The following is a 27,808-nucleotide window of genomic DNA, read 5'->3' as shown; positions in this document are numbered from 1 at the left end:
TTATATTTGTATTTGTATTTGTTATTTTTTTAATGTTAGAGGTGAATTTTAAATTTATTTTAACCTTACAAATTCGGTTTGAAGTTTGTATTTAATATACATCATAAAATTGTTTTATTTTTAATTGAAGTGAAACTTTCAACATATTCCCTTCCAGGTACATATGTGTGACTAGACATTATTGAGTGATCCGGTAATGATTTAATAGTGAGTGTAACAATATATTCAACAAACAACAAATATTTTCAATAGCGGATGACACAATATGTCAAACAAACGACTATGATACCAGAGTAAGAAGTTGATTTTAAACCTATCTCAACTCTATAAAACCGAGTTGTAAGACAAAGTTTGCACGTATTATGAAATCATCTTATCTTTAGTTTTATTTAAATTAAATTTATATAAATATAAATAAATTATTAATAAGTAACATATATTTTTTTTGTTAAAAGAAAACCTAACATTTATAATCACGATAAATTAATAACCCATGCCTAAACCTAAATTATTGAATAAATTATCCATATAGCATTGAGATGTTTGTTGCTTCTCTTCCACGATGAAGAAAATTATTGAGGTAGGTTTTGTGTTTTGGGAAGTGTGCATGGAAAGCCTTTTTGAAGAGAAAGAAGAGCTATAATCAGATACTTGCATTGATCACAGCATACAGCGAAAAAAGGAATGGTTGCAAACACAGGTTTTCTTGCATCATGCATTTTCTTATGTTTGGTCTGAATGTGTGGTTTTATCACAGTTCATAAAGATGAAAGATGTCTCATCTCAGCTTCTACAAATGTTGACTTCCATGATCCATCATGTATCATATAATGTGGAATGCTTAGCTGTGTTATCGCAACATCTATCTCTCCAGTTTTCAGTTTCACTTTTGTAAATTTCATATTTTAACAAATAATATTATATGTTACACGAAACATGAATAACCACAAAGAAACTCACAGTTCAAACTTTCCGCACTTCAGAGAAAATAAGGCATAAAAGCCATTATTAAATTATAATATGATTGGCCATTTAATTATCAAGCATAACCGATTATATTTTCAGTTCTTTTAAAAAAATACATCATGATTTTAATATATTCTATTATATCATGTTATAATCAATTATAATATTTTTATTTATTTATATAATAATAATATATGAACAAATAAAAATATTATTTTTACATTCTATTTAATAAAACTATTTCTATGTTTACTATATTTGTCACATATTCCTCTCCAGCCAAATAAAATTTCTATGTTTTTTTTTCTATTTTCTCTTTCACCAACTTATTTATTTATTTTTTCTCTTTACTACAAGAGTCTTGATAAAAAAATTAACGTAGAATGACACCATGGCATGATAAAATTTAATTAAAACAACAATATATGAAATCATTGTATATACACTCAAGGAACTCGTGTTAGATACGCTCATGAAATAAACCACGTTGGTTGAAAAGTTGTCATTCATAAAATTTTGAATTTTTTATGGTGAATTCTAATTATGTGACGTCTGATACAAACTTTGTTTTTAGATTGTGTAATTTATAACATAAAATAGTATTTTGGATTATATAACGTAAAATTTTATTTTTATACTTCAAATTACACTACTTGAAATAAAACACTAAATTTACATATTTTCTCATAAATTATTTAATATAAAATATTTTCACTTTATACAATCAAAGAAAACTCAAATAAAATATTATGATAAACAAAACGAGAAGTTAGAAATTTTAAAAGAAAAGAGGTGTGAAAAGGAATTAGAGGGATGGAAAAAGAAATTGTCTTACTAAGCTAACTAAAATTATGGACACGTACGGGTCCGGGTAGGAAACTGGAATCCGAATGAATGATCCGGTAAAGAAAACCCTAACCCTGGATTCTGTCATTTCAGTAGCACGTGACACACGTGACTGTGAAAATAGGAGTAGTGAGCGCCGCAAGGCGCAATCACACTATCTCCGCTGAAACGCAAATGCTTTTACATAGACCGTCCGATCGAGTGACACGTCATCAATCCGTGTGAATTCGTGTTTCAACGGCTAAGATCAGTGCTGCAGAGCAACTGGGGAAGCGAAGGGAAGAGGCTGGTAACTTGGCTGTTTTCTCCATTCTCGCGTGCTCGGTTTTCGATCGATTTTCGCTGAGCAAAGAATTTGAAAACGGTGTGGCAAACGTGCTCGGGTTTCTGGATTCGAAGATGAAGGTCAAGGAGGAATTGAGCGAGCAAGTGGAGGAGAACGAGATCACGCTTTTGAGTGAGGACGACGAAGAGTACAACTCCGAGGATGAAGTAGACGACGCCGAAGACGATGAAGACGATGACGAGGATGATGACGACGATGACGATGAAGACGGCAATGATGACGACGAAGATGATGATGAAGACGATGCTCCCGATGCCGGTAACGACGACGAAGATGACGAAGAGGAAGAAGAAGGTGGTGTCCAGCACGGTGCTGATCCTGGAGACGGAGACGACGATGACGACGACGAAGATGATGACGACGACGAAGATGACGAGGAGGAGGATGAGGATGACCACGGGGAAGAGGTAGTTATCTCTGATTTAATTTCTTAAATCCCTAATTTCCTGTAATTGTTACGGTTTTGGTTTCGTTGCCATTATTTATCCTGGATTGTTTATTATATTTTAACTTTCCCCTGATTCGTTTGATTTCCCCTATAATTTATGTTTTCCCCAAATTTTATTCTGTTTCAAGCTATAGTTTACTATTCAGGAATTCTTCACAAACTTCTTCATTTAATCATTTACGGACCTTACATCTTTCTGAGTTTTCCTTTTTTCTTTTGGAACAACCTTTTTGCAGTGGAATTGCGTTGTGTTGTATCGTTACTGTGTTCTATTTTCATTTTTATCTCTGATGTGCTGGATCTGTCGTAACATTTCACTGCTGGAATGTCCTTTTCCCTTGTTTCAGAAATACACGGATCAGTACGGTTTGTACTGATTGGAAAAAAGGAGGGGGAAAGTTGGTTATAGCTCCTATTTAATTTTAGACATACATGAATTTTACTATACTTTATGTTTAACGAAATATTAATCATTAAATTGTTCAATTCCAACCTTTTATTGTTTGATCTTTATCTTTTGATAATTCCTTTCATTAATATTTTGATATGCTTGCGAATTTGTTCTTGTTGTCTTGTTTGATGCCAACCATACGGGGGAAACAATGAATACACGTTCACTTGGAATATGCATTGTATAATGGACCGGAGGTCCTTCATTGGCATTGTTTGGATCTCTTTATTTTTCCCCAATTTAGTCGTCATGGTTTTTTTATGGGGGAGGGGATTGTTGAGAATCTACTTAATATAATGAAGTTTTTGTTTAAAGAGCATAGTTTGTGTCAAATTTTATTCCGTAGCAAAAATGAAAATGAAGATGTGTGAAATAAATTTTAGTACTGAATCTATTGAGTTGCTCCATAGTCCATGTGTATCTTTTGCAATAATCTATAAATATAATTTTCTACTTTGCCATGGCGTCCTGCGTTTGAATTACTTGTAGGAGGATTTGGGAACAGAGTATCTTATTCGACCTTTAGGCACTGCTGAGGAGGAGGAAGCATCTAGTGATTTTGAACCAGAGGAGAATGGGGAAGAGGAAGATGAAGATGTTGATGACGAGAACGGTGAGAAGGCTCAGATTCCTCCAAAACGGAAGAGATCGGATAAAGATGGTTCAGACGACGATGATGGCGGAGAAGATGATGATGATGATGAGAGACCCTCTAAGCGGTAGAGTTGGGTCCCTTCTTGGCTTAAGGGATTAAACTAGTCAACCATAGGTTAACTTATCTCCCTTTGACCTTTAAAAACACTGCAGAGAAAGGTTATGGGAATTGTTTCATTCTCTCTTGTATCATTATGCTGCGACATTATTAGGCTTATTACTTTCAAATGCTTGGTGCATAGTCTATAATGGGTTAAACATTCGGTAGAACAAATTTTGCACATTTGAATGTTTTTAAGTACTTTGTAGCTCAGTAGATCTCATGTTATGTATTACTGTATCTGTTGGTAAATTTCTTCCTCTGACAAAATATTTTTTCTTTTTAAAATCTATGCTCATTGGTTTCTATTACATTTTTGATGGGTGATTCATGTTTACCTGGACTTGTGATTACTGGATCGGCAAGGGCATCCACTCTTCTATTTTAGGCACTCAGAAAGTGAACTCCTCATTGCATCCATGATGATATAGTTGTGCTTTGACGGGTTTCAACCACAGGGTCGATTGGTGCTGCATTTCTTTTGTGCCATTTTGTTTGATTAAGAGTATCTGACTATCAATCAATCGTTCCCACTGAAAGAGGTGAAGTTGAAATTATTCATACATGTTTTTTTAGAATCTAAGTTAAACTATTCACACACGTACTTCTTTAGAATCTCTTTTACAAGGTTCCTTCAGAAAAAAAAAGAAAAGCTTTTACATTCCATAAAAGCAGAAACTTGGCGGGGTGAACTTGAAACTGGTCGTACTTGGTCTTTTAGAATTTTAGGTGTTTGCTGTAAAAAAAAGGTGTACATGCCATAAAAGTAAAATCCGTGCATTATTGTTTTTGTTTGAGTGCTGTACGGTTGAGATGGCTGGCCTGGCCACTATACTCGATTGAAATGAACTGATGGCCTATTGTGATGTCTGCCACTGTTTGGATATTTGTCCATAATGGTAAAATTAAATCAAAGTTGCAGGCAAGAGATAAATAGAGAGACAGAATTAAACAATCAGGTTAAGTTTTTTTTAGCACCTCTAAAGTTTCCTCTTTCATCTTTATAAATATAGAAAATGCTCACCAGTTTGAATCTAATGGTAGACTTAAATATAGTTTTTTATATTACATAGAATCAAACCTATAAGTTCGGTAAATTAAAAGAATATAGTATGTTAAATTGAATATTATCCCTTAAATCAAAATATTTAATACTTTTAACTTCTGCACTAAATATTTAATACTTTTCCTATACAAAATTTTCATTCTGAAACATCAATTACAGTTTTTAGATTGAGTTTTTCTAAACAAACTTTTTTTTCAAAACCTTTATTCAAAACGGATTTTTTTTTTCTTTTTGTGCTTCCTCTCAAAGATTACAGTGGAGAACAGAAGTGCAGCAGGACGCCGGTGGTATGAAATAATAAGAAAAGATATTTAAGTTTTTGTTTTGTGAGTTTGAGGGTGTAATTAATGGGTACAGGAAAAAAACTTATATAATAGTGAAAAGAGATTTGAATTTTTAGGTTTGGGCTTTTATTTTAAACTGTAGCAGAAAACTAAATAAAATATATGGGTGAAGTAAGAAGGTTTGGGGTTGCAATAGAAATTTTACATATTCTTGTTTTCACATATCTGTTTCCTCTTTTTACATATTTAATTATAAATTACATTCAAATACTCAAATAACTATTTGGCAACATATTTTTAAAATTAATACTGGTGTCGGTAAAGCAAATACCAATCCCTTTCCCACCATTCAATTCTCTTCCCACCATATATGACGGGGGCAGGTGTAATGCCATTATCCATCTTTATGCATATTTAATACTTTTGCAATATTTTTTAATACACTTCAAATTTCAATTAACTTCATAATTACATTAAATCATTATATTTAATTCTAGTTAGGTTGAAATTAAATTAACCAAACAAATGACATTAATTGGAACTACACCCACCCCATGACCCGAATTTAGATCAAACACATTATCACTACATTCATCTGCATTGTCGGCATTCGGTAGACTCCGTGGAGAGAGTAAAAAAAGAGAAACACAAGTCAAATTTTATTTTTCTTATATGTAATTTTTATATAAAATGAGAAGAAGATAACAGTGAAATGGTTAATGACTTCCTCAAAAAAATAAATAATTGAGAATTTTGTTGGATTTGTTTTTCTCTGCTCGACACTCTTTTCTTCTTCTTCAACAAAGACGCGCAGTGAGTTCTACTGTTATCACCTACCGTCGCTCACTGCGCTCTTCTTGTATTTACCAAGTGAACCACATGAAGCATTTTGCGCACTGAAAATTCTCTTCAATTGTTCTTTCATTCTCGCTGAATTAGGAAACTCCATTTCTCTCCACCAGATCCGGTGGCGAATCACCGTCGAACCGCTCTCATTCTTCGAATGCCGCTTCGGTTCCTGTGATTTCCGCTGCATCGGCATTCGGAACTGTGCTGCGATTCTTCTGCATCTTTTGCTTCTCCGAAATGCTTATCTTCAGTCCTGTTACTCCCGGTCAGGTACGCCTTCTCGTTCGGTCTTCTAGAGCCATCAGATCTTGCACCGACTCGTATTTTGTTGCCGCTAGTTACTCATTCATGTTTATCTCATCGTGGTATTTGATGTGTTGTGTTTGTGCGAGAGACTGATTCTTGTTTTTTCGCTGCTTGTTAATCGTTGCTTATTTTTACTTTGAAGTGTCTGTGTTTGTGATTAGTGATCGCTATTGATTCTTCGGTTCGTTACTCTTGCAGGTGTCGTTCTTGCTCGGGATCACTCCGGTCGTTGTGGCATGGATATATTCGGAGATATTGGAGTATCGGAAAAGCTCTGTCTCGTCCAGAGCGTAAGTTCGACTGGATCGATAACTCTTTGTGGCGTTAGTTTAGTTGCACCTGTGGGCACAATTTTTTCAATTACGGGAATATAGCTTCTGCGAATTTCGAGATAACTAGAAAACTAAATGATGACTTACAGTTGCTGTGTTATTCGTTGAAGTGTTGAGTTAAGTAGTTGGCGACAATTGGATTAACGTGCGTATATTTATGTCGCAATAACGGGTTTTAATAGTTATGAATTATGATGCTACCGTTATGCAACTTCTGTTTTCTTTTAATCTACCACAATTTTTCAGAATAAAGAATGTGATAATCCGATATGGATTAATTAATTAAGTGGCAGAGTCAAGAGTTTTGTGTGAGAGTTATAGTGTGGAGGTTCTTCCAGAAATATTATATTATTCCTACGTTTAAGAATGGAAGTGCATTAGAAAATTGTTGCCATGATTTCTTATGGAAGTTGTTCTCGTTTAGTGGGCAGTCGGATATCAACTTGGTTGAAATGGGTAGTGATGCTGTTAAAGATGAAGACAAAGCAGTTTTATTGGAGGGAGGAGCTCTACAATCGGGATCCCCGAGGGCGCGGAGCATAACTGCCTCACCATCCATTATCCGGTTTGTAATCCATGTCGCCCTTGTTTTTGCTTAAATTATGGTTTTATGCTTAAACTTGCACTTACACGCTTGGTGTTTTCCTTATTTCTTCAGATTCCTTTTGATGGATGAGTATTTCCTTCTAGAAAACCGTTTGACACTCAGAGCGATGTAAGTAAATTATATGAAATGAGAATTATTTGTTTATGTGGATCAGACTATTTGTTTTTCATTTCCCCTGTTTTTCCTCCATGACAGGTCTGAATTTAGTCTCCTTTTGGCTTACTTTTATCTGTGTGACCGCACGGATTTCTTTGCCTCGTCAAAAAAGGTTGATCTTTAATCAGGATATTTATCTTCTTCGTTTCATTTCTTGACGAGTACTATTTTGTGCTTGCATAGTCAGTTCAGCAAACAAAATTGCTGCACATTGGCATGCTTATTATCTTTAACATAACTATTACCTTCTTATTTTTTCAGCAAATTTTTTTGTGGCGGTTCATATTTCTTTTGTTTCTGTAACCATGACTTCCTTTAAGATACATTATAACAAGTCAAAGTGTAAACTTATGAAAATCCAAGAAAGGTTAAACTCTCTTCTTGAATAAAAAATTGACAAACGATTGGAATCAATCATTAAAGTAGAGGGAAAAGAGAAAGGATATAGGAGTGAATTGCTTGTTGCATGAAGACACACACAAAGCACAATGTACCACCTTAGTCAGTGCCCATTGCTGTTGCTCATGGGTTAGAAAAAATCAGTACTCTTAATTACCGTGAAAGCAGTAATATATATATATATATATATATATATATATATATATATATATATATATATATATATATATATATATATTTAAAAATCATCTTTGTCATGTGACTACTATCCTCAAGTGATACAATCTTTGTCAATGGTCATCTGTTTTGCAGAGTTACAATAGGGATCTCTTCCTATTTCTCTATTTTCTCCTCATAATAGTTTCGGCAATGACTTCCTTTAAGAAACATCAAGACAAGTCACCATTTTCTGGGAAATCCATCCTTTATTTAAATAGACACCAGACTGAAGAATGGAAAGGCTGGATGCAGGTTTGTCACTTTTTCGGTTGATGTTGCTTTTCTCTTTCCATATATGCTGGATAAACTCCCTGAAACTTCTGAGTTATGCAAGTGCAGACCCCCTGAAATTAATACATTTAGTGATATGGAAATGCAGTTCTGTTTGTTGTTTTGTTGATTTTTGCATTAGATGTTCTGATTATTCAACTCTTCCATACTTATAGTTAATAATGTAAATTCTTCAAATTTTAAAATTTCATATTTCTATTGTTTAACATCCATAACAGGTTTTGTTTTTGATGTACCATTACTTTGCTGCATCTGAAATCTACAATGCAATCCGATTGTTCATTGCCGCATATGTTTGGATGACTGGATTTGGGAACTTCTCATATTATTATGTTCGTAAAGATTTTAGTCTGGCTAGATTTGCTCAGGTATGCAATTTCCTTGAACAATAAAAGCCTTATTTTTCATATTTGGTATGTACTAACTGCAGCAAATTTTTAATTTCTCTGGTCGAGCAGATGATGTGGAGGCTTAATTTCTTTGTGGTGTTCTGTTGTATTGTACTCAACAACAGTTACATGTTATACTACATCTGCCCCATGCACACACTTTTCACTCTTATGGTTTATGGGGCACTTGGTATTCTCAACAAGTACAATGAGATTGGGTCAGTCATTGCTGTGAAAATCATTGCTTGCTTCTTGGTTGTTATCTTGGTATGGGAGATACCTGGAGTCTTTGAATGGCTTTGGAGTCCATTTACTTTCCTTCTTGGTTAGTAACATTTGCAATATTTGACTGCACCACTAAAAGAACAACAGATCATGCTAACTGGAAGGTTTCTTTAAACTTGCAGGTTATACTGATCCTAATCCTGCCAAATCGCATCTTTCCCGCTTGCATGAATGGCATTTTCGCTCAGGGCTTGATCGCTACATATGGATAATTGGCATGATTTATGCCTATTATCATCCAACTGTAAGTTTCCCATTTTATGTTTTTGAATTAATTCAAACAAATCTTATCATCCTCTCTGATCGAGGTGATGATTATGAAGAAGGAAAATATCTCCAAATTCTGTCTCCTCTCTCTTTCTTTTTGTTTTTTTTTACCTGTGAGTTGAGTATATTGTTGACTGTCACATTGTATATAAGGTTGAACGATGGATGGAAAAATTGGAGGAAGCAGAAATCAAGCGCAGAGTATCAATCAAAGCAGCTATTGTGCTGATATGCTCATCGGTATCGTATTTTTTAATAGCATTATTATATTACTATCCTGTACTTTGTTTTATTTGATGGCCTGACCATTTGAGTTGATTTCTAGGTGGGTTATTTTTGGTTTGAGCATATATACAAGCTGGACAAGCTTTCATACAATAAATGCCATCCTTATACTTCGTGGATTCCCATAACGTATGTTTATTTTTCCTTGCTATTCCATTCAGGAGGAGGGGAAGGAACCTGGCGAGAGACCTTTTCAGTTATTAATGTGACACCTTTTTATTTGACAGGGTTTACATATGCTTGCGGAATGTCACACAAAGTTTCCGTAGCTATACTCTGACACTTTTTGCGTAAGTTGTTTTTGTAGAAGTACAATCTTTTATTCTTCTTCTTCTCTTCCCATGGACATGCCTTCATACTCAATGACTTAATTTACTGCTAAATGCTGTCAAATTTAACTTTCTTCACTTTGTTTTAAGGCTGGCAATTTGTTAATTTATTTATAATGCTTCTACTTTTGCTAGATGGCTTGGAAAGATTACACTGGAGACTTACATCTCCCAGATCCATATCTGGTTAAGGTACTTTGAAGCTGATATACTGCTTTTAGTATTTATTGATGCTTTACTAGATCTTATGTATTGGTTGTCCTAATATGAGTTGAGGGGTTATTTGGTGCACATATAGTCAGTGACCCAACCATATTCGATTCCTAGACATGACCTGGATACATGTTTGGGCATGTATGATTTCACTTGTTTGGCATGGTATAATAGACTAGATTTGCTTCGTTACACTCAATGTTGAGCATTTAATTTTGAATTATTTTAATTACTAATTTTTGGTGGAGTGATAACTTTGAATTTAGAAACTATGCTGTGTATTAACTAATAAATAGTTTCATATATATCAATTTGCCATATCAAAAACATAACAATGAATATGCTTTGCACTAGAAATTGGGGCAAATTGGATTTAAATTGTTGGATGATTACCTCGTCCTTGAGGGGGGAAAGGGATTTTGCTAAACTAATTGCTTTTGTTGTTCTAAAATTTGGTTCTAATATACATTCATGCACAATTACTTTCGTGCTTGATGCAACTTGTGTACATGTATAGTGTAATGTAATTATTTTTGTTATTTATCTGAATATATTAATTCTTCCTTTATGTAATTGGCTGATTTTAGGTCAGGTGTTCCAGATGGACAACCCAAATTGTTGCTTTCCCTGATCCCAGACTACCCAATGTTGAACTTCATGCTTACTACTTCCATATATGTTGCAGTAAGTAAAAAGCACTAGTTGGATTGAGTTTTTTTTTTTTTTTTATGTTGATTGGTTCTGATTTTAACTTTCTTCGCAGATTTCCTATAGGCTTTTTGACCTGACAAATGTACTCAAGGTGGCATTTGTGCCCAGCAAAGACGACAAGCGTCTTTTACACAATTTAATTACAGCAACAACAATCTCAGTTGTTTTATATTCTTTGTCCCTTGGCTTCCTTAGGGTACCTCAAATGTTGGTAAGTGTTATTGCAATAACATGATCTGGTCCGAATCACTTAAATTATCGTTAGATATAAGCAATCTACCAGTTAAGCTCAAACATCCTTTCATACATCACACCTGATAGCATGAATGTGTATGAAAGCACTCAAGATAGGCATGAGGTTTTCTTACATGTAACAACATAGTTTGTTGGTAACAGAAGATGATAACGAGGCTGGTAAGAAAGACGGTTTTTTGCTTGCATGCCCTATGGATAAACTGTCTTCTTGACAGAGTTTTAAAACTAGGCTACTGTAGAACTAATCTACGGTTAAAGAGCTACATAAAAGCTAAAATAAACTTTCGCTTTTTGTCATGGATCCTAACACCTCTGTTGAATGCGACATTGTTTGAGTGAATAATATGTAGAGATATATCATATCAAATTAGGAAGCTATGCCACCACCACAAATGAAATACAGCCTACTTGTGTGGAACAGTTGAAATTTTATCGTTTACATTTGCATTTTATGCCTCATACATTTCACTAAATCTTGATATGCAAAAATTCGCAGGTTTAAAATTTGCATATGTATATAGTGTTGCAAGCTTCTATGATAGTTTCCTGTGGATGGACGAATACCGAGCCAGCTGCTACCATTGGTTTGTCAGGCCTTTTCTTTTACCTAAAGACGCATTCATCTCTTTTTTGAGTCACAGAAGTAAAAGTAAACTTGTACCCATAAGAAGCAAAATGGAATTATTCTAATAGTCTAATAGCTCTGCAGTTTTAGGAGTTTGAGTTGTATAGATAAGAGGGTGACGTTGCAATTTGATTTTTTATTTTTTATTTTATTTTATGCAACCTTACTTTGTGTTGGTCACAGCTTATGTTAGAGATTTCACATTAACAGATATAAGACAAATTTATATAATTACAAATTTCATCATATAAATTGGTTGATTTTTAGTTAAAACTAAAGTTATTTGAAAGTCTCCTCTTAATAAGATTTGTTATTTGATAAACTTATTTATTACCAAGTTGCCAGTTATAAATATATAATTTGATGTTCAAGATGCATATGTATCATAATGAGAAGTTGGAGATTCTAAATTAATTAAAGTGTATTATAATATATAAATAGATATAAATATCATTACATGAATTATAATATATTTTGAATTATTTATGATTATATTCTTTAATTTCAATTCTATATATTTCTAAATTTAGTGCCTCTTAGAAAACAAATGTGGGTATAAAAAATGCTTTTATATGTATAAATTTAATATATATTTGTTTAAAAGTAATTTATTTAAGTTGAATCTAATAATATGGTTCAAAAATTGGTTTAAAAATAATTTGAGAAATATCTAATAAAAATATTAATTTTAACAAAAATATCAATATAATATTTATATAAAAAAATTCTCAAATAACATGATTTCATTTAAAATAAATTAAAATTTAATTGAATTAAATAATAAATATAGAAATTTAATTGAATATTAGATAATTACGTATGTAACAAAAAAATCTGATTTGACATGTAAACAATTTTATTATTATAATAAATAAAATAAAAAAACTTATTATTAATGTGGTTGGTATGAATATATTAAAAAAAATCTAATTGAATCAAATTTTTTAAAAAAGAGACTTAATTAAAATAAAAATAAAAATTAGAGAACATAATCTATTTCAACTAAATTTGAGACCAAAAGATTAATTTAGCCTATAATGAAAAATTAAAAGTACATAATTTCTTGATAGAAAATCATTGCGAATCGACAAATTTTAATCTTAATCTTATTTTTTTAGTTATAAGATCATCACTATAACCAACTAGGAAATACATAAAAAATGACTAGCGATTAATTTATTACAACTTTCATAGTAACTACACCCATAATGTGTGTTTAAACTGAGTACTATTAAATTGTTGTTTCTAGCCTTTATCATAATTTTTTTTATTTTCTTATTTTGCCCTCTTTGGATTGTACATTCAAAATTTCTTGACTTTTTAACAGTGTAATTCCGAAGTTTTGAAAAATTATATAATCTAGAATTCAAAATTGATTTTCAAATTATAGAATTCAAAATTATTAATTTAAAAAAAAATTCGGTTACATGATTATGTAATAAAAATTGACTTTCTATGAGCATAGAATGGAAAAACAATTATGGTGGTGCAGAAAGAAAGATACAGAGGTGCAAGAAGAAACTGCTATGATGGAGCTGCTGCCAAAACATTGAACCGGCCCAAGACCATTGTTCGCAAAATGCACGTTAACTAAGGGTGTTACTCCCTCCACCACCACATTTTCTCCCTCCACCTTCCCAATTCTATTACATATTTTTTGAATTAGAAAACTAACATTTTATAATTACACAAATAACCTTTTTTTTTATTTTTTAATCCTAATTATTTACTTTAACCCTAAAATCTATCTTTCTACCCCTTCTCACCCACCTTCCAACCCCTCAGATTCTCACCTAAACTCCATCAGATTTGTTTCTCATCTTCCATTTTTCCTCACAGTGTGGTGGTGCTTCAAGGTACTGGTTCAGAGGCGTGAGAGGTTCAGAGGCGTAAAGGTGCGTAATAAAACCCTAAAATATAAATCGTATAATCTTTAAAAGGATGTGAGCATCCCGTCAACGGATGTCAACATCCGTTTAAGGGAAAACGGATGTCAACATCCGTCGACAGATATCGACATCCGTTTCAGATCCAAACGGATACCCGACATCCGTTTTTGGCCTGGTTATCTTCTTCCTTTCTCCCAACACACGCACACAGCAAAAAAACGCAGAGCACAGCACAACACAGAGCACAACACAGAGATATATGCATTGCATTTAAAAAAAAATTAAAAATATCATCACTAACCTTGTGAGAAAAAATGGAAGATGAGAAACAAATCTGATGGAGTTTAGGTGAGAATCTGAGGGGTTGGGAGGTGGGTGAGAAGGGGTAGAAAGATAAGTTTTAGGGTTAAAGTAAATAATTATGATTAAAAAGTAAAAAGATTATTTGTGTAATTATAAAAGGTTAGTTTTGTAATTCAAAAAATATATAATAGAATTGGAGAGGTGGAGGGAGAAAATGTGGTGGTGGAGGGAGTAACACCCGTTAACTAATTGCCCCTTATATCAAAGAAAACGCACCTGCACCATGAAACTCAAAGTATGTATAATAATAAAAGAAAAATATTGTTTTAACAACTTTTTTACAAGTGAGAGGTTGTGATTGATTTGTTTTAAATATACAAATTAATAAAATAATAATACATAATCTATTATAAAAAAAGTTGTTAATTTATTATGACCAAAAATGTAATCAGAAATAATAATTTTTACTGTATTTTTTCACTATCTTTTTACAAATTATTGAGAAAAAATGACAGATTGAAAACACAAAATGATAAATTTATAATTAAAAATATTTTTTATCTACTAGCTTTGGAAAAAGTCAAGTGTAGAGGCCAAAATCAAATAACGACAGGTAAAAATTATAAAATGAAAAGGACTAAAACCAAAACACACAGAAGGAAAAAGTTATTTATGTTTTTACGTTTCCAAGGAACACATAAAATTCAACCGTAAAAAATAGTTTTGAACATGATATTTATTTAGAATATTTTACATTATTCCTAAGTAAAATAGAATTTAGTAAATAAAAATATTGAATAATATACAAAAAGGGCAATTGAGTATTTATATATGAAGAAGATACGGGGGATGTGGAAGAACCTTCATTTGTTTGGTCGTGTATATTTTAGGTATATATATTATAAAACCCGAATATTCGAGCGAAGCGGTGAAGGCCTCAAAATTTTCCTATGATCTCCAAAACTCATCTATAATCAACATATATAGGCCAATTTATACAAAAAGCTGTAGGAAGATCACCGCCATTTGTTGGATAAACACAGAGATATTTGACAATGCAGAAAGCAGCAGCAGCAAAGCGTTTATTAACAGAGGAATTGAAGTCGAAAGCTGAGGTTTATCACGGGGACAAAGTTTGCAGGGAGAAGTTCTGTTTGTTGCTGGCAGAAAAAGGTCTACCTGAAGGGCTGTTGAGAATTGAGAACATTGAAGAATGTGGGTATGTGAAGGAAATAGGGTTTGTTTGGCTAAAGCTTGAGAAGAAGAAGGAGCACAGGTTTGATAACATACTTGTCTGTTATGATTCTATTGTCACTGCTTATGTGGAGCCAAACAAGATCAAGAATCTTACTGGGGTGAAGGCCAAGGAGTTTTTGGTTTGGTTCACTTTGAATGAGATTTCTGTTAGGAGTCCACCGGAAGGATCTATCATCACCTTCAAATCTTTCGTTGGTCTCTCCATGTCTTTTCCATTCTCCTTCTTCAAACCAACCTAAGTTTCACTCTGTAATTATTCAAGAACAAAAAACAAACACTTTTAAATATTGTATATATTAATTACAAATTCTGTCAATGTTCTGATATTGAATTATCATCCGTTTAGCAGATTATTGAGATAACAGTTGTGTTTAAGCCTCTTTTTTTGGTTCAAAATACTGTATATATGAATGATGATATTGTAAGTTTATTTCCTTAATTGAAAGGAAGAGAAGAGAAAGAAAATGGTATATGTTTAGGATATGCGAAGAGGTGCTTATTCTTCAAACTGTTTACGTAATAAAGTCTTTGAAGAGGCGTGTGCCTTTCATTTGATTAGCATAGGTTACGTGAAAAGAAACATTTGTGCTTGCATCAATGCATCTCTTCATTATATAATATGTTGTGGAGGATGATGGCTCACAACATCAATAATAAGAAATCATCATATAGTATAAGAGCATGATGTTATATATATTTGATAGAAAAATATTACACACCTAAATTTTTTATATTTATTTGATATTATTTTTTTAAAAATATTTTGATCAGTGTTTTGTATCAAATGTTTTATATCAAATGAATTTAAAATTTTTATATTTATTTGATATTATTTTTTTTTAAAATATTTTGATCAGTGTTTTGTATCAAATGAATTTAAAAGTATTTTGAAAGAAACAGAGATTGATGATAAGTTTGTGATGATGATGAAAATGGTTGAAAGAAAGCTAGAAAACTAGAAAACAAATCACTAAATATAAGCGTTGAAAATAATAAGAAATGATGATGGAGACGTGGTGCAGTAAAAGAAGTTGCCAGAAAATGGTGGCAAACAATTATTATGTGGTCAATGACTATACACACACCTTAATTCACTTTCTCTAAATTTATACAGATGGAAAAATTGTACTAATCATAAATAATTTCATTTTTATATTATAGAAAATATGATCTACGCATATATCATTTTTTGATTAAATGCATAATTATACATAAATTATTATGTCATTTCTTCTTTGTGTGTTTAAAATTTCAAGTTTATCACCTTCAAAGGCAACAACTAATTATTATTTTACTCCATAATAATATTTTTTATATCTATTTATATATATATATATATATAATTAAAATAAAAATTTAAATTTTTATAAGAGTTGGTTTTGATAAAATAAATATAATTATTTTGAATTTAAAAAACTTAAAATAGAAAATAATATATATATATATATATATATATATATATATATATATAATATTAATAATATATAATGTAGTATAAAAGACTGAATAAATATCGCACAAGTACAATAATAAATTACTTGCTCCTTAAACTATTTTATTTATTACTATTATGGCAAATATCCATTTTTATTAATATTAAAATTGTGTCATATTCTTATATTTTTTCAATATTAAATCTCTATTTTATATAATTGTCTAGTGATTTTATCTAGACAAACCATATTTAAAGATTTTACTAATAAAAATTTATTATAATTTTGTTATGCTCTTTCAAGATATGGGTTTCAAAATTCTGATGTGTCTCAACAACTTTTGGAGTTTATTCCTTTATTCTTTCTAATATTATAGTAAACTTTCAAAATCTAAAAATAAATTATTATTAAAATAGTAAAATTATTAAATAAAATTGCTAAAAAATCATAATAAAATGGTTTATAATGGTGACAATATATATTTAGAAATTATAACATTTATTATTTAAATTACTTTATTATTTGTTTTTATCGAAATTTTCAATCAACTTTCGAAGGAGTGAGAAAACTTGCTTGTAAAAAATTCTTCAACATTCAATAAATATATCTTAAAATATTACGTAATTATTCTATATCAATCATAGTAGATGAATCTTGTTAGACTGTGTTAAGTTGGATATGTATCATTGTCATAAATAATATTAATATTAATAATAAAAAAATAAAATTATTAAAACTTTTGACTTATTAAATAATATTTAAGTAAAAAATTGTTAAACCTTCATAGAAACGGTTTTCCAAATTATGAAATTGTCAATATTATTTTAAAAATTAGTAAACAATTATACTAAAAAGGAAAAAATGGAAATAATTAATGTGTACACAAGAAAATATCTCATTATATAGTTATAGTGATATATTTATAGATTTATGGGATTAAAAGGTTACAAAATATATATTAATTAATTTTAAATGTTAAAATATAGGTTTAAACCCTCATTTGGTCATCATATTTGTTGGTCAATCTGAAGTGGGTCATTGTTCTTTTTTCGGTCTCAATTGGGTCCATAAACTTGTAAATTATCTCAATTAGGTCCAAATATTTGAAAAATTGAGTCAATTAAGCCATGTCCGTTAAGTTTTCACAAACGGCGTTAAAATTGACTGACGTGGTGCACACTTAATCGGCTGATGTATATGTCTTATAAGTGGAATATTATGTGGAATTTGTTATTTAATTTGTTACTAAGTATTGTCTAAGTATTATCAGGATCCGTCTCTGCCAATTGACATATCTTAGGATTAAGAGCTCTGCAAATCTGACATTAAGTGTGTACCACATCAGCCAATTTTAACACCGTTTGTGAAAAGTTATAAGACATGACTTAATTGACTTAATTTTTCAAATATTTGGACGAAATTAAGATAATTTACAAGTTTATGGACCCAATTGAGACCGGAAAAAAATGATGACCCATTTGAGATTGACAAACAAATATGAAGACCAAACGAGGGTTTAAACCTAAAATATATTAAAATTTAGGATAGAGATATATTTCAATTTTGCATCAAACTTAGAGAAAAATATTATTAATTATTTTACTTTAAATATTATTAATCATTTAACTTATGTAGCATAATTAAATATTATTAATTATTTTAATTTAAATTTAAAATCCATAACTTAAAAATTGGTTGGTTGGTTGGCACTATAGTGGTGATTTAGAATCACCTAATAATTTCTCTACGAAATAACCGTGTCATCAATTCAACGTTGGCCTACTTGGAGAAACTACTCTAGAAGAATATTTAAGGAGAAAAATATTAAAACAAAAAATTAAGAGCCTTTTTATGAGCTAAATTAACTTTTAATTATAAATTAGTTTATAAACAAACCAAATTTAACTGTTTCAGAGAAATATTTGTCAACAAGTCATGGCAACAAGACTCTATTGTTATCCGATATGACATATTCTTATTAGAAAGTGAGTTAGTGAAAGATAACACAGAAAAAGAAGGCATCTGAATTATTACTGCTGCCGATTTATTGATATTGAAACATAGGATTTTGATATAGTTGTCAGAAAAATTGGCAACTGAAATCGGTAAGAATGATTATCCACGAATAGGAAGATGGTCTCCTTTTAAGAAGGAATTAATAAGAGTGAGAGCTTCACTAGGTTTGTTCAATGGCACCAAGTGACCAGCTCCTCTCACTGTCACATACGTCAATCCTTCATATTCCACTGTTCTTCCTCCAACCTGCTTACAACCAAACATCTCACACATAAACAAATTACATCATAATTAATCAAAATTTACCACTCATATATGTATATACCTGATTATCATGGTACCATGTTCGCCACCTAGATTTGAGAGGTAATCCAAGAGCCTCAACGCAATATCTTGTCCCTATCACTGGCACTCTTCCATCTGCGTCTCCACTGTACCACAGACAAAACATCTCTTTAATTTCTTAGATGTGAGTTTGAACTTTCCTACTCAACTTATCAGAAATGGAACCTAATTAATGCAGTCATGACATAACAATGGTTATTGGAAAAAAAGAATCCCTGCATGGGTAGCACATGAGTGAGTCACCCTTTTGCTCAAACCAAGTAAAAATTTCATCTTTTCATTAATGCACATTGTTTGTATCTAAAGTTAGCAATCATGTTAGTGATGAGACACTTTTTTATCTTGAAAGAGAGAAAGATAAATACCTGTATATCCATATCTTAAGCCCACCCTTTATGAGTTTGGTGTAGATGGGTAGGACCGAGAACACAGAGAAGTTGTAAGCTCTCAATATGGAATTACTAGGAAAATCATGAAATTAATATTCAATGTTCATTGGTAAAAGTTAATACTGTAGATACATTCAAGGAACAAATTTAAGTGCTTACTTGCAAACCTTCTATGCCACGTTAGTGGCTCTTTTAGTGTCTGCATGAAATGATGATTGAACATCTTTTCTGTTGAAATACTCTTCTGCATAATTGGAATAGCAAGGATCATAGCCCCCAAAAATTCTCATCCTTCGTTCTCTATGATAATTTCTCACCTGCAATAACCAAATTCTCCCTTAACTTAAGCAACTCGGCATGGAATAAATTAACGGTAATAATTATAAATCTGTGATGTTATTTATCAACCTTGGTAAATGATTCGGGGCCGTCACTGTTGCTATCATCAGCTATTGAGGATGTACTGTTTGAATGACATGCCGGGGCATAAATGTTGTATATGTCAATTTCTGAGTAATCTCGGAAGACTTCGTTCATGGCCTTGTTGCATTCATTAGACCATTCAAATTGTTTAAAATCGCATACTTGTTTTGCTTTCTCATATTGCTGGTCTGATATAACTGCGTGGCTCCATGCATATTCCAGAAGACCTTTGTAGTCATAGTAATCATCAGTCTCTGGGTTACCTACCTGAACATGTGAATCTATTTAGAAAGCAAAGAAATCATCTGGGATGCATGCATATTCAGACTTTTGAAGGTCACTAATAGTTCTTGAGATAAAGCTTCAATTTTCACAAAAAGAATGAGCTGTGTCCGATTTACTTACAATAAAACCTTTAAGATTAATAAAGGGGTATTTGTTGCTATCTCTGTTTCGATCAAAGATTAACTCTGCAAGCTGAGGGATATAGTGACCTGGAAAATATGGAAAATGGAATTGTGATGATGGCAGTAAGGTATGTGACAGAGAAATCACAGTGAAGTTAAACACTGACCACCGTAGCTTTCTCCTGATATAAAAAAGTCCCGGGATTTGAACTGTGGGAATCTTTGTAGCCAATTCACCAAGAAATTGTAAGCATCCTCAGCTGATTCAAGTATTTCAACAAATATCATCACTTCAATCAACAAAATCAGAAGAATTTATCTTTTTGTCAGGGAAACTCACCAACTAAGTTATCCTCTAAGATGGTGTCAGAAGAGGTGTTGGTATAAGAAAATCCAACTCCAACAGGGGACTCCACGAACAACAAATTTGCTTCTGCAAGGGTTTCAAGTTTTGAAGCAAGAAGCAGAATAATCGGAAGCAATAAAAGATAACAACAACCAAACAAAGAGACCAGAAACTCCAAACCTTGATTCCAGGAATATGGGTTGAAATGTAGTCCTTCCCCGTTTTTGCTGACTATAAGAGGTCCAATCTCAACAACGGCACCATACCCAATAGAGGAGCATCCAGGTCCTCCAAATGCCAACCAATGAAATGGTTTCAATACATTAAGATCTCTAACTATGGAGAACATGAGAGAAATTAAAAGTGAAAAAGTATGTAATAAAAGGAGAAGAAGAAACCTCCATTGAGCCAGAGAAGAAGAGGCTTGTTGGAGGGTTGAGACTGAGCTTCAAAGAACCAGTAGAAAAGGGCCCTTCCATGGTTTTCATTGACAGTGATGTAACCTGAAAAGTGTGAGATTGAGGGGGTTGAAGATTGACCAGGAAGATCGATTATTCTATCAGACTCGTATGCTGCATTTACTGCAGATGCTTTAATGAAGAAAGTACTCAGAACATAGAAACATATGAAAGGGAGAATGAGAATAACATTGATGATGTTCATCTTGAAAAGGGACATCTTTCGCTAAACCATTCAGTTCATTATTTTCTTATAGTGCTAACATTGCTGACTCTCATGAAATCACTCGGAATTCTCGGAAATGGCCGATGTACACGTGGAACTGTTTTTTTTTTTTTTTTTGTGTTTGTGTCCTTTTACAGTGATTTATATAATACTTTATATAGTTTAAAAAATTGTGCATGTTTTATAATACAGATAATATTTGTGTTTTTGATGTGAACAGGTACGTTTATGGCCAGTGTTCACCAACCCCTGTGGTGGTCCCTTATCTGCATAAACTGCACTACATCACATCAATATTCTACCCAATTCAACGCATCTTTGGCCTCATTCACTTGTTTTATTTTCCTAAGGCTTCGTTTGGATAGAAGGGATTGGATTGGAACATATTTGAGAGTGAAAGATACACTAAAAATAAGGGTAATACGAAAAAAATGGCAATTAAAAATAGTGGGAAAGTCACTATTGTTTAGAATAAAATAATAAAAGTTTAAGAAGTGATTATTTTGGTATAAACACTAATCTTTGTTCACTTGAATGGATCTCGGAGAAAATGATTGAATAGATTTGAGAGGATTTAAAGATAAATTTTTTTGTTGTTTATTTGAGAGAATTTTGAGATAACTGAGAATGAGAATGAATTTGAAAACAACTTTTGTGAGAATCAATGTAGAATTTGATTGATGTGACAAATTAAAAGAATTTATTTCCAAATACACTCCCACTTAACTTTAAATTCACTCAAATAAACAACAACAAAATTTATTTTCAAATCCTCTCAAATTCATTCAATCAGTATCTTCCAAATCCATTCAAGTGAACAAAGCCTAAATTTCCTCGCATATAGTGTGTTCAGAATCCACTACAAGGGTTTATCTTTTCTTATCTAACAATAATAAAAAGTAATTTTAGTTCTAGAAGTAACATGTTGCTTGCCGTAACTACACTAATAAGTAATTTGTATAAAGTTGTTGTATTTTATATAATTAATAAATTATATAAAGCTTGTTAATTAATTAATTAGTAAAAATATAGTAATTAATAAATGTGTAACTATTAAGTTATAATCATCTAATAAATAAAAAAGAATATTAATTTTAAAAATTTATTTAATTAATAAATTTATTGTAATTAAAGTTGTAAATTGAATAATTAAATTAGTGTAATAAAAAATAATAATTTTAATTAATTATATTAAGCGGCGAATATGTCTGAAATATTAATACAAATTATTTTAAACTAAAAGATAATATTAAAAATAAAGGATTTAATTAATTTAAAAAATGAAAAAGGTTAAACTGAATTTAAATAAAATGCTAAATGACCGAAAGTATAATTTAGTTTTTATATATAAAAAAGAATGATAGTTCGTAAGATGACTTGCAAATTGTGATGGATTCGAACGAGTAAATAATTGTCTTTTCTATAAACTCGAGATATCACAGAAATTTGTTGTGTAAAAAGAAAATCATGAAAACTTATCAAAATTAGTTACTTTTAATTTATTTTAATAACCTCAATTTTAATAAATATTTAAAATATGTTACAATGACTCATAACTCAACTTAGTTTCTACTTCAATCTATATAATATATAAGAATATTATATTAAGGTTAACTTTAAAGTAATAGGATTATGAATTTTCATTTCGATGTTTTTAAATCGATGAATGTAGCACTAAAAAATTTCTAACGAAAATGAATTCCTAAAATGAAGTGATTTTGAGAAATAAAGTGATGCGATTTCGTTTAATATTCAGATATGCCATGAGCAGTAGGAATTAGGAATACTTGGACATAAAACAACTCACTTGAATATTGAAATTAAAAGTGCTTAGTGCACAAAATATAGATTTCAGAACAAGAGAAATAGGTAAGTTGTGAAGTGTTAAGTTTCAAGAGGCTGAAGAATTAATTTGGGATTCTTCTCTTGAGATTTTGTTTTCTTTTTGGGGGAGAAGGGTCGAATAATGAATCGTGAGAAGCGGCTCAAGTGATCCTGGAGTCCTTCCATCTGGTAATGACCAAACCGCCAATCTCGATCTATATAAGGTCGCTGTACTGGCTCATCAAGTCCACCTGTCACGAGAACCAAGAAGACTTCTTAGAAACTTTTCTGTATAACCCTCACAAGAAAATTCTAACTATGTCTATACCTATGAACATAAGCTTTTAAATGTTTCACATGGATTAACATAGCCAAACATTTTCTTTTTCAACATGATCACCTTGACACAAGGTGCTATATTTGCCTGGCGTAGCCTTTCTCAAAGGAGCCAAAACCCAAATTCAGCGGGAGGCATTCAGGTCTGAGGGAACAGTATTCTGATACATGGTCTGAGGGAACAGTATTTTGGGACTAATGTATAGCAGGTTCATTTTTCTTAATTATAGGCATATGCAATCTCAATTAGACATTCTAAATCTAACTGCCGTGGATCTAAAATGGGTTTTATATAATTATAGTTGATTTGGTTCACAGTCCATTGTAATTGATTGTCTTGACTGAAGTAATACTTATTATGCAACTGCTGTCTAAGCCATTAACTATTGGGTTTTCATGTAATTTGTTGCCAAAGTGGCAAGGCATCAACTAAATTAACAAGGCGAGATCATACTAATACAGTTAAAGAACAATCGGAAAACTTTGCAATCATATCATGAGTAAATAATTACCTGCATACATTAAACGGTGTTTATTCACAGCCCGATAAAATGGTCTCGTTTTCTTCTCTTTGGCAGCTCTTTGGAGTTCATCCCATGCTCGTTCACGATCTTCACGTGTAACTTTGCCCGTGTTCACAATCTGCAATCAAGAGCCCATAGGAAGTGATTCAAAACTAGACAGAGCAAATGTCACGGAAAAGCAAATACAGACAGGGAGTTCGAACTTTAGAAAATAGATGGTAAGAGGGGCGAGGGATCCGTGCAAGATTATTTGCCCGGTCAACTGCAACAAGTCCGAACTTGGGACCATATCCATCGGCCCATTCCCAGTTATCAGAAATAGTCCAGAACAGGTAACCAAGTACACGTACACCCTGTAGAACAATTATTATAAAAATTCTACAATCAAATTGGTGTTTATGAAATAATAAGTTAATTTTAAGGAAATAAAATTTAATCCACTATCAGAACCATTTTTATGGCAGCATAAACAGCTAGCAAATGCTCCAAGAGATATGGCCGGCGGATCAAATCTGTCTCATCCGAAACCCCATTTTCAGTAATGATGAAGGGAATTTTTAGATGTCTGTATCTTTCATGGAATTGAAGCAACATGCGGTATAAGCCATCAGGGTATACCCCACGACCAGATTCACTATACTCATCATTTTCCACCAGCTTCAGGCCTGCCCCCGAAACCACTTCCTGAAATAAATGTCAGAATTGATAGTGTGTATGCCAGATTTCATCCATAGTGCATGTCAAGGTTAATAAAGCAAACCTGCCCATAGTAGTTTATGCCTATATAGTCCAGCTTTTCAGATATTCCATCAATGTATGGGAAGAGAGTCAATGAATTAGCCAGTGAAACAGCAGCAATGTCATACAAACCATAGGGTCGCATAAATGACACATGATGTGCTACACCAACTATTGAATTTAATGGGTTACTGCCAAAAAGATATTATAGTTCAGATAACTATAAACATAAAAATAGAAAAGAGCCTGAGTGGTCAACTCCAAATGTTTAGCTTACGTATATGAAGGGATAAGGCATAAAAGAATTGATTGCAATAGAAAGGTATAGTAGCCACGAACTCAGACAGAGAATGGACATGGACAAAAGCTAATAGATAAAGTTTAATATTAATGAGCCCAAGAAAAGAGGATAAATATCATAAACATTTTTAAATTCCATAATCAGGTCTATGATGATCTATATGCGCAATATAAACTTGCAACAAATCTAAAGCTCCTACGAGAAAGAAAAACCTTTGTCCGTGGATGTAATCATATGCCTTTGAGTGTGCAACAGACATCCAATGCATGGCCTGCTGAAAAACACCAGTTGGAAGTGCTGAAGTTGCGACCTCAAGCATATCAGGATGACCTCCAGGCCAAGCACCAGCACAGTAAGTAAGCATACAGAAGACATGGGGCTCATTAAATGTTACCCAATAGTCTACCAAATCTGAGACACTGTCTACAACAAGCCTACATGAAAAGAGAGGATATGAGAAAAAGTTTCATGAATATACTATCATAAGATGAGTAACTCGATAGGACTAGACAATAATGTGATCTAAACAGGAACATTGATATTCATGAAAAGAACAAATCGTATATAGAAGCAGGAATTTCAATCTCTAAACTTTCTCAAATATGCATTAAATAAACAAATGCATGTAATTAGTAGTCATAAGTAATGAGATGGAAGGATGGTTAAATGTGACATTGGAAACTCAAACTAAAATATTATAATGGAGTCTAGATAGAGAATTCACAGAGGAACACATCAGCTTTTCATTTAACTTTCGAATGATTTTCTTAGCAATTAGCGCGGTTCAATTGCTGCTCTGATAAGAAAATAATAGCATACAGATAACAAACACTAAAGGAAAAACTAACCTGGTAAAGTCCATGAAATAATCCACTGTCTTTTCCAGCTTCCAACCGCCATATTCACCAGCCCAGGGTGGAAGTGAGTGATGGAAAAGTGTAAGCATCACCTTCATTCCATATGATCGAACCCTATTGATAATCCACTTATACCGTTCCAATGCAGCATAGTTAACCTAAGAAAGAGAAACACCTGAGTTACTCATAGTTATTGATAAGGTTCAACATAAAACTGAGAATTGAAAAGCATGTTCATAATCTCCACTAAAGCTTTTGACTGAATAAGCTTCGCCATGAATGGCACCGTAATTTTTTATCGTCATTTTGAAAGGTCCGCTTCTAACTTACAGATTCATTAAGGCTGTTTACTGGCTCCATTGGCATGATTCTTGTCCAATCTATTCCCATGCGAAAAACGGTAACACCAGTATCCTTGGCCAAATTTATTTCTGTTTCAGGATCAGACCAAAATCTTAACCTCTCCTCCCTGAAAATCAGAAATTTCTTACAAGATAGCCATAAAGCTACAGCGTTTTCTACTTTATGGAGATGTGGAGGGTAAAATTCTCAATTTTGAATTAAGAGAGTTACATAATGTTTACAAAAGGAGTTTTATAGGAATCTGCCAATGTTTTGATACTCTCAATATCATCATTGATTTTGAGGTAATTACTATAAAATAACGTCAAAACAAAATAATCACAGGGCTTACGGGCGTGGAACATTATGCCAAGCAGTTACATTAGGACGAGGTTCTTCTTCCCCTTCTTTTCCTTCCACTTCCAAGTACTTCTCAAATCCCCTAATCATGGCCTCCATAGCCAACTTAAGAGGCTTCCTGCCCCGCGGAGACGTCACGGCCCGCTGGGAACCACCGTCGCCAGAAGCAGAACCCATCACAGCATCCACTGTCTGCCTCCCCTCGGAGTCACCGGTCTTTTCCTCAGCGAACTGGATCCAAGCATCATCAAGCCTGTCCTCGACATGAGCCGGTGCTGTAGCCAGACCAAAGAAAAACTCTTCTTCTGAAACAAAAAATAAAAAAATATAACTCGTATCCTTCTCCATATGCTTTCAAACAAACACCTAAAGAGCTCACTTTTCATACACCTTAAAATTCACAGCCTCTTAACCTCATCGTATGCTTTTAAACAAACACCTAGAGAGCTTACAGGAAGTTACGGGTTATAGATAATTCTACAGAAACCTTGAAAATGCTGCCGAAATTATCCCAAACACGAATTTCATCTACAATGATTACATGACTTTTGTAACTGCAACTTGATTAAATTCGTAATTAAAAGCACCCAATCATAATATAGAGTTTCTGTGTAATTGAACTTAATGGACATGAGCCTGAAAACGCTCCCTCCGCTAGGTCGTTGAGAACAAAGGCTTTTGACGAGGGAAACAAAACGTTACTGATGAAGAGAGAGCGTTTTACTGCAAGTTACCGGAGACGTTGAAGTCGGCGAGAGTGTCGGAAGTTTCGTCAATAGGGGAGCGGAATCGGCGAAGGTTGTTCTTGCGGAAGCGGGAATAGGAGAAGGCGTTGGCGGCAACGGTGAGAGTAAAGAGAGCTCCGGCGAGCTTGGTGGCGGTGAGGAAGAGCGCGACCAGCGTCATCGTAATGCGTGTTTCAGTTGCTAAGTAACCCTCTAAGCCATGAAAATAGAAGAAGATGACAAGGTGCGCGTGATCTCCACGTCACTTCCCCCAAATCAACGACGCTACTTTCACCGGCGTTTTCTGAACTTAGTCTCTCACTGCGAAAGATTGAGAGTGAGTGTTGTATCCACGTGGCGCGTGCCAGCATAGGAGTGTCTATATGGAATTTTTGTTGGATAACTGTCATTTTTTATTTATCTTCAATCTACCAGAACACGAAGATGCATGAATATTCTCAACAATATTTTATTTAGTGCTTTTTGTTTATAATGAGATAATGTGTAGTATCATTATTTTTAACGTCGCATCTATAATAGAAAGAACATTGCATTAATTATTCATCAATACGATTGAACATTTATTTTATATATTTATTACAGTACAATTAAATTGTATTGATTTGAAAT

At 32.6% G+C, this 27,808-nt stretch overlaps 5 protein-coding genes across 7 annotated transcripts; 3 read left to right on the top strand and 2 right to left on the bottom strand.

The window, feature by feature from the left end:
* Positions 1-2,034: 2,034 nt before the first annotated feature.
* Positions 2,035-4,128, top strand: LOC124826410 (uncharacterized). Its single transcript, XM_047299235.2, has 2 exons — positions 2,035-2,565; positions 3,547-4,128. Exons 1-2 carry the CDS (start codon positions 2,212-2,214, stop codon positions 3,778-3,780), a joined length of 588 nt encoding a protein of 195 aa, XP_047155191.1. The 5' UTR covers positions 2,035-2,211; the 3' UTR covers positions 3,781-4,128.
* A 1,715-nt stretch (positions 4,129-5,843) lies between these two features.
* On the top strand, positions 5,844-11,535 carry RWA2 (O-acetyltransferase family protein). 2 transcript variants are annotated; one of them, XM_088105410.1, is made up of 15 exons: positions 5,844-6,280; positions 6,515-6,606; positions 7,073-7,213; positions 7,307-7,363; positions 7,451-7,523; positions 8,123-8,281; positions 8,539-8,688; positions 8,779-9,034; positions 9,117-9,238; positions 9,415-9,501; positions 9,587-9,675; positions 9,774-9,836; positions 10,011-10,067; positions 10,681-10,772; positions 10,852-10,993. In XM_088105410.1, exons 1-15 carry the CDS (start codon positions 6,248-6,250, stop codon positions 10,860-10,862), a joined length of 1,482 nt encoding a protein of 493 aa, XP_087961536.1. In that variant the 5' UTR covers positions 5,844-6,247; the 3' UTR covers positions 10,863-10,993. The 2 variants fall into 2 exon arrangements, with proteins under 2 accessions (XP_087961536.1, XP_047155190.2); XM_047299234.2 differs by having other exon boundaries at positions 5,857-6,280; positions 10,676-10,772; positions 10,852-11,535.
* Positions 11,536-14,756: 3,221 nt separating this feature from the next.
* LOC148207046 (plant/protein (Protein of unknown function, DUF538)) lies at positions 14,757-15,469 on the top strand. The gene has a single exon (XM_088115891.1). It carries the CDS (start codon positions 14,927-14,929, stop codon positions 15,365-15,367), a length of 441 nt encoding a protein of 146 aa, XP_087972017.1. The 5' UTR covers positions 14,757-14,926; the 3' UTR covers positions 15,368-15,469.
* A 3,101-nt stretch (positions 15,470-18,570) lies between these two features.
* Positions 18,571-21,296, bottom strand: LOC124835375 (serine carboxypeptidase-like 26). 2 transcript variants are annotated; one of them, XM_088105409.1, is made up of 10 exons: positions 20,886-21,296; positions 20,668-20,775; positions 20,482-20,574; positions 20,309-20,401; positions 20,140-20,228; positions 19,720-20,001; positions 19,471-19,628; positions 19,288-19,313; positions 18,903-19,008; positions 18,571-18,823 (listed from the first exon to the last, which is right to left on the bottom strand). In XM_088105409.1, exons 1-7 carry the CDS (start codon positions 21,163-21,165, stop codon positions 19,482-19,484), a joined length of 1,092 nt encoding a protein of 363 aa, XP_087961535.1. In that variant the 5' UTR covers positions 21,166-21,296; the 3' UTR covers positions 18,571-18,823; positions 18,903-19,008; positions 19,288-19,313; positions 19,471-19,481. The 2 variants fall into 2 exon arrangements, with proteins under 2 accessions (XP_087961535.1, XP_047166243.2); XM_047310287.2 differs by having other exon boundaries at positions 19,288-19,383; positions 20,886-21,294.
* Positions 21,297-22,965: 1,669 nt separating this feature from the next.
* Positions 22,966-27,547, bottom strand: SFR2 (Glycosyl hydrolase superfamily protein). Its single transcript, XM_047310285.2, has 10 exons — positions 27,188-27,547; positions 26,446-26,758; positions 26,082-26,220; positions 25,743-25,909; positions 25,107-25,328; positions 24,616-24,784; positions 24,306-24,539; positions 24,059-24,208; positions 23,844-23,973; positions 22,966-23,246 (listed from the first exon to the last, which is right to left on the bottom strand). The coding sequence occupies exons 1-10, from the start codon at positions 27,357-27,359 to the stop codon at positions 23,056-23,058; spliced, it is 1,887 nt and encodes a 628-aa protein (XP_047166241.1). The 5' UTR covers positions 27,360-27,547; the 3' UTR covers positions 22,966-23,055.
* Between the last annotated feature and the right edge of the window lie 261 nt (positions 27,548-27,808).

Source organism: Vigna umbellata, chromosome 1 (genome assembly GCF_029865625.1).
Source record: "Vigna umbellata cultivar VRB3 chromosome 1, Vumbellata_1.0, whole genome shotgun sequence".
Taxonomy (NCBI): domain Eukaryota; kingdom Viridiplantae; phylum Streptophyta; class Magnoliopsida; order Fabales; family Fabaceae; genus Vigna; species Vigna umbellata.
Note: the sequence above shows the minus strand (reverse complement) of the source record. Positions and strands in the feature narration are given on the sequence as shown.

Coding starts and splice junctions, on each gene's coding strand:
- LOC124835375 (XM_088105409.1), bottom strand. CDS start 21,165: ATGTCCCTTTTCAAGATGAACATCATCAATGTTATTCTCATTCTCCCT. Junction 20,575..20,667: donor CCCATATTCCTGGAATCAAG/GTTTGGAGTTTC, acceptor AAACCCTTGCAG/AAGCAAATTTGTTGTTCGTG. Junction 20,002..20,139: donor TTAATCTTAAAGGTTTTATT/GTAAGTAAATCG, acceptor TCACATGTTCAG/GTAGGTAACCCAGAGACTGA.
- LOC148207046 (XM_088115891.1), top strand. CDS start 14,927: ATGCAGAAAGCAGCAGCAGCAAAGCGTTTATTAACAGAGGAATTGAAG.
- SFR2 (XM_047310285.2), bottom strand. CDS start 27,359: ATGACGCTGGTCGCGCTCTTCCTCACCGCCACCAAGCTCGCCGGAGCT. Junction 26,221..26,445: donor TGGCATAATGTTCCACGCCC/GTAAGCCCTGTG, acceptor TCTGATTTTCAG/GGAGGAGAGGTTAAGATTTT. Junction 24,540..24,615: donor GCATAAACTACTATGGGCAG/GTTTGCTTTATT, acceptor CATTTATTTCAG/GAAGTGGTTTCGGGGGCAGG.
- RWA2 (XM_047299234.2), top strand. CDS start 6,248: ATGCTTATCTTCAGTCCTGTTACTCCCGGTCAG. Junction 7,364..7,450: donor CGTTTGACACTCAGAGCGAT/GTAAGTAAATTA, acceptor CCTCCATGACAG/GTCTGAATTTAGTCTCCTTT. Junction 9,239..9,414: donor ATGCCTATTATCATCCAACT/GTAAGTTTCCCA, acceptor ATTGTATATAAG/GTTGAACGATGGATGGAAAA.
- LOC124826410 (XM_047299235.2), top strand. CDS start 2,212: ATGAAGGTCAAGGAGGAATTGAGCGAGCAAGTGGAGGAGAACGAGATC. Junction 2,566..3,546: donor AGGATGACCACGGGGAAGAG/GTAGTTATCTCT, acceptor AATTACTTGTAG/GAGGATTTGGGAACAGAGTA.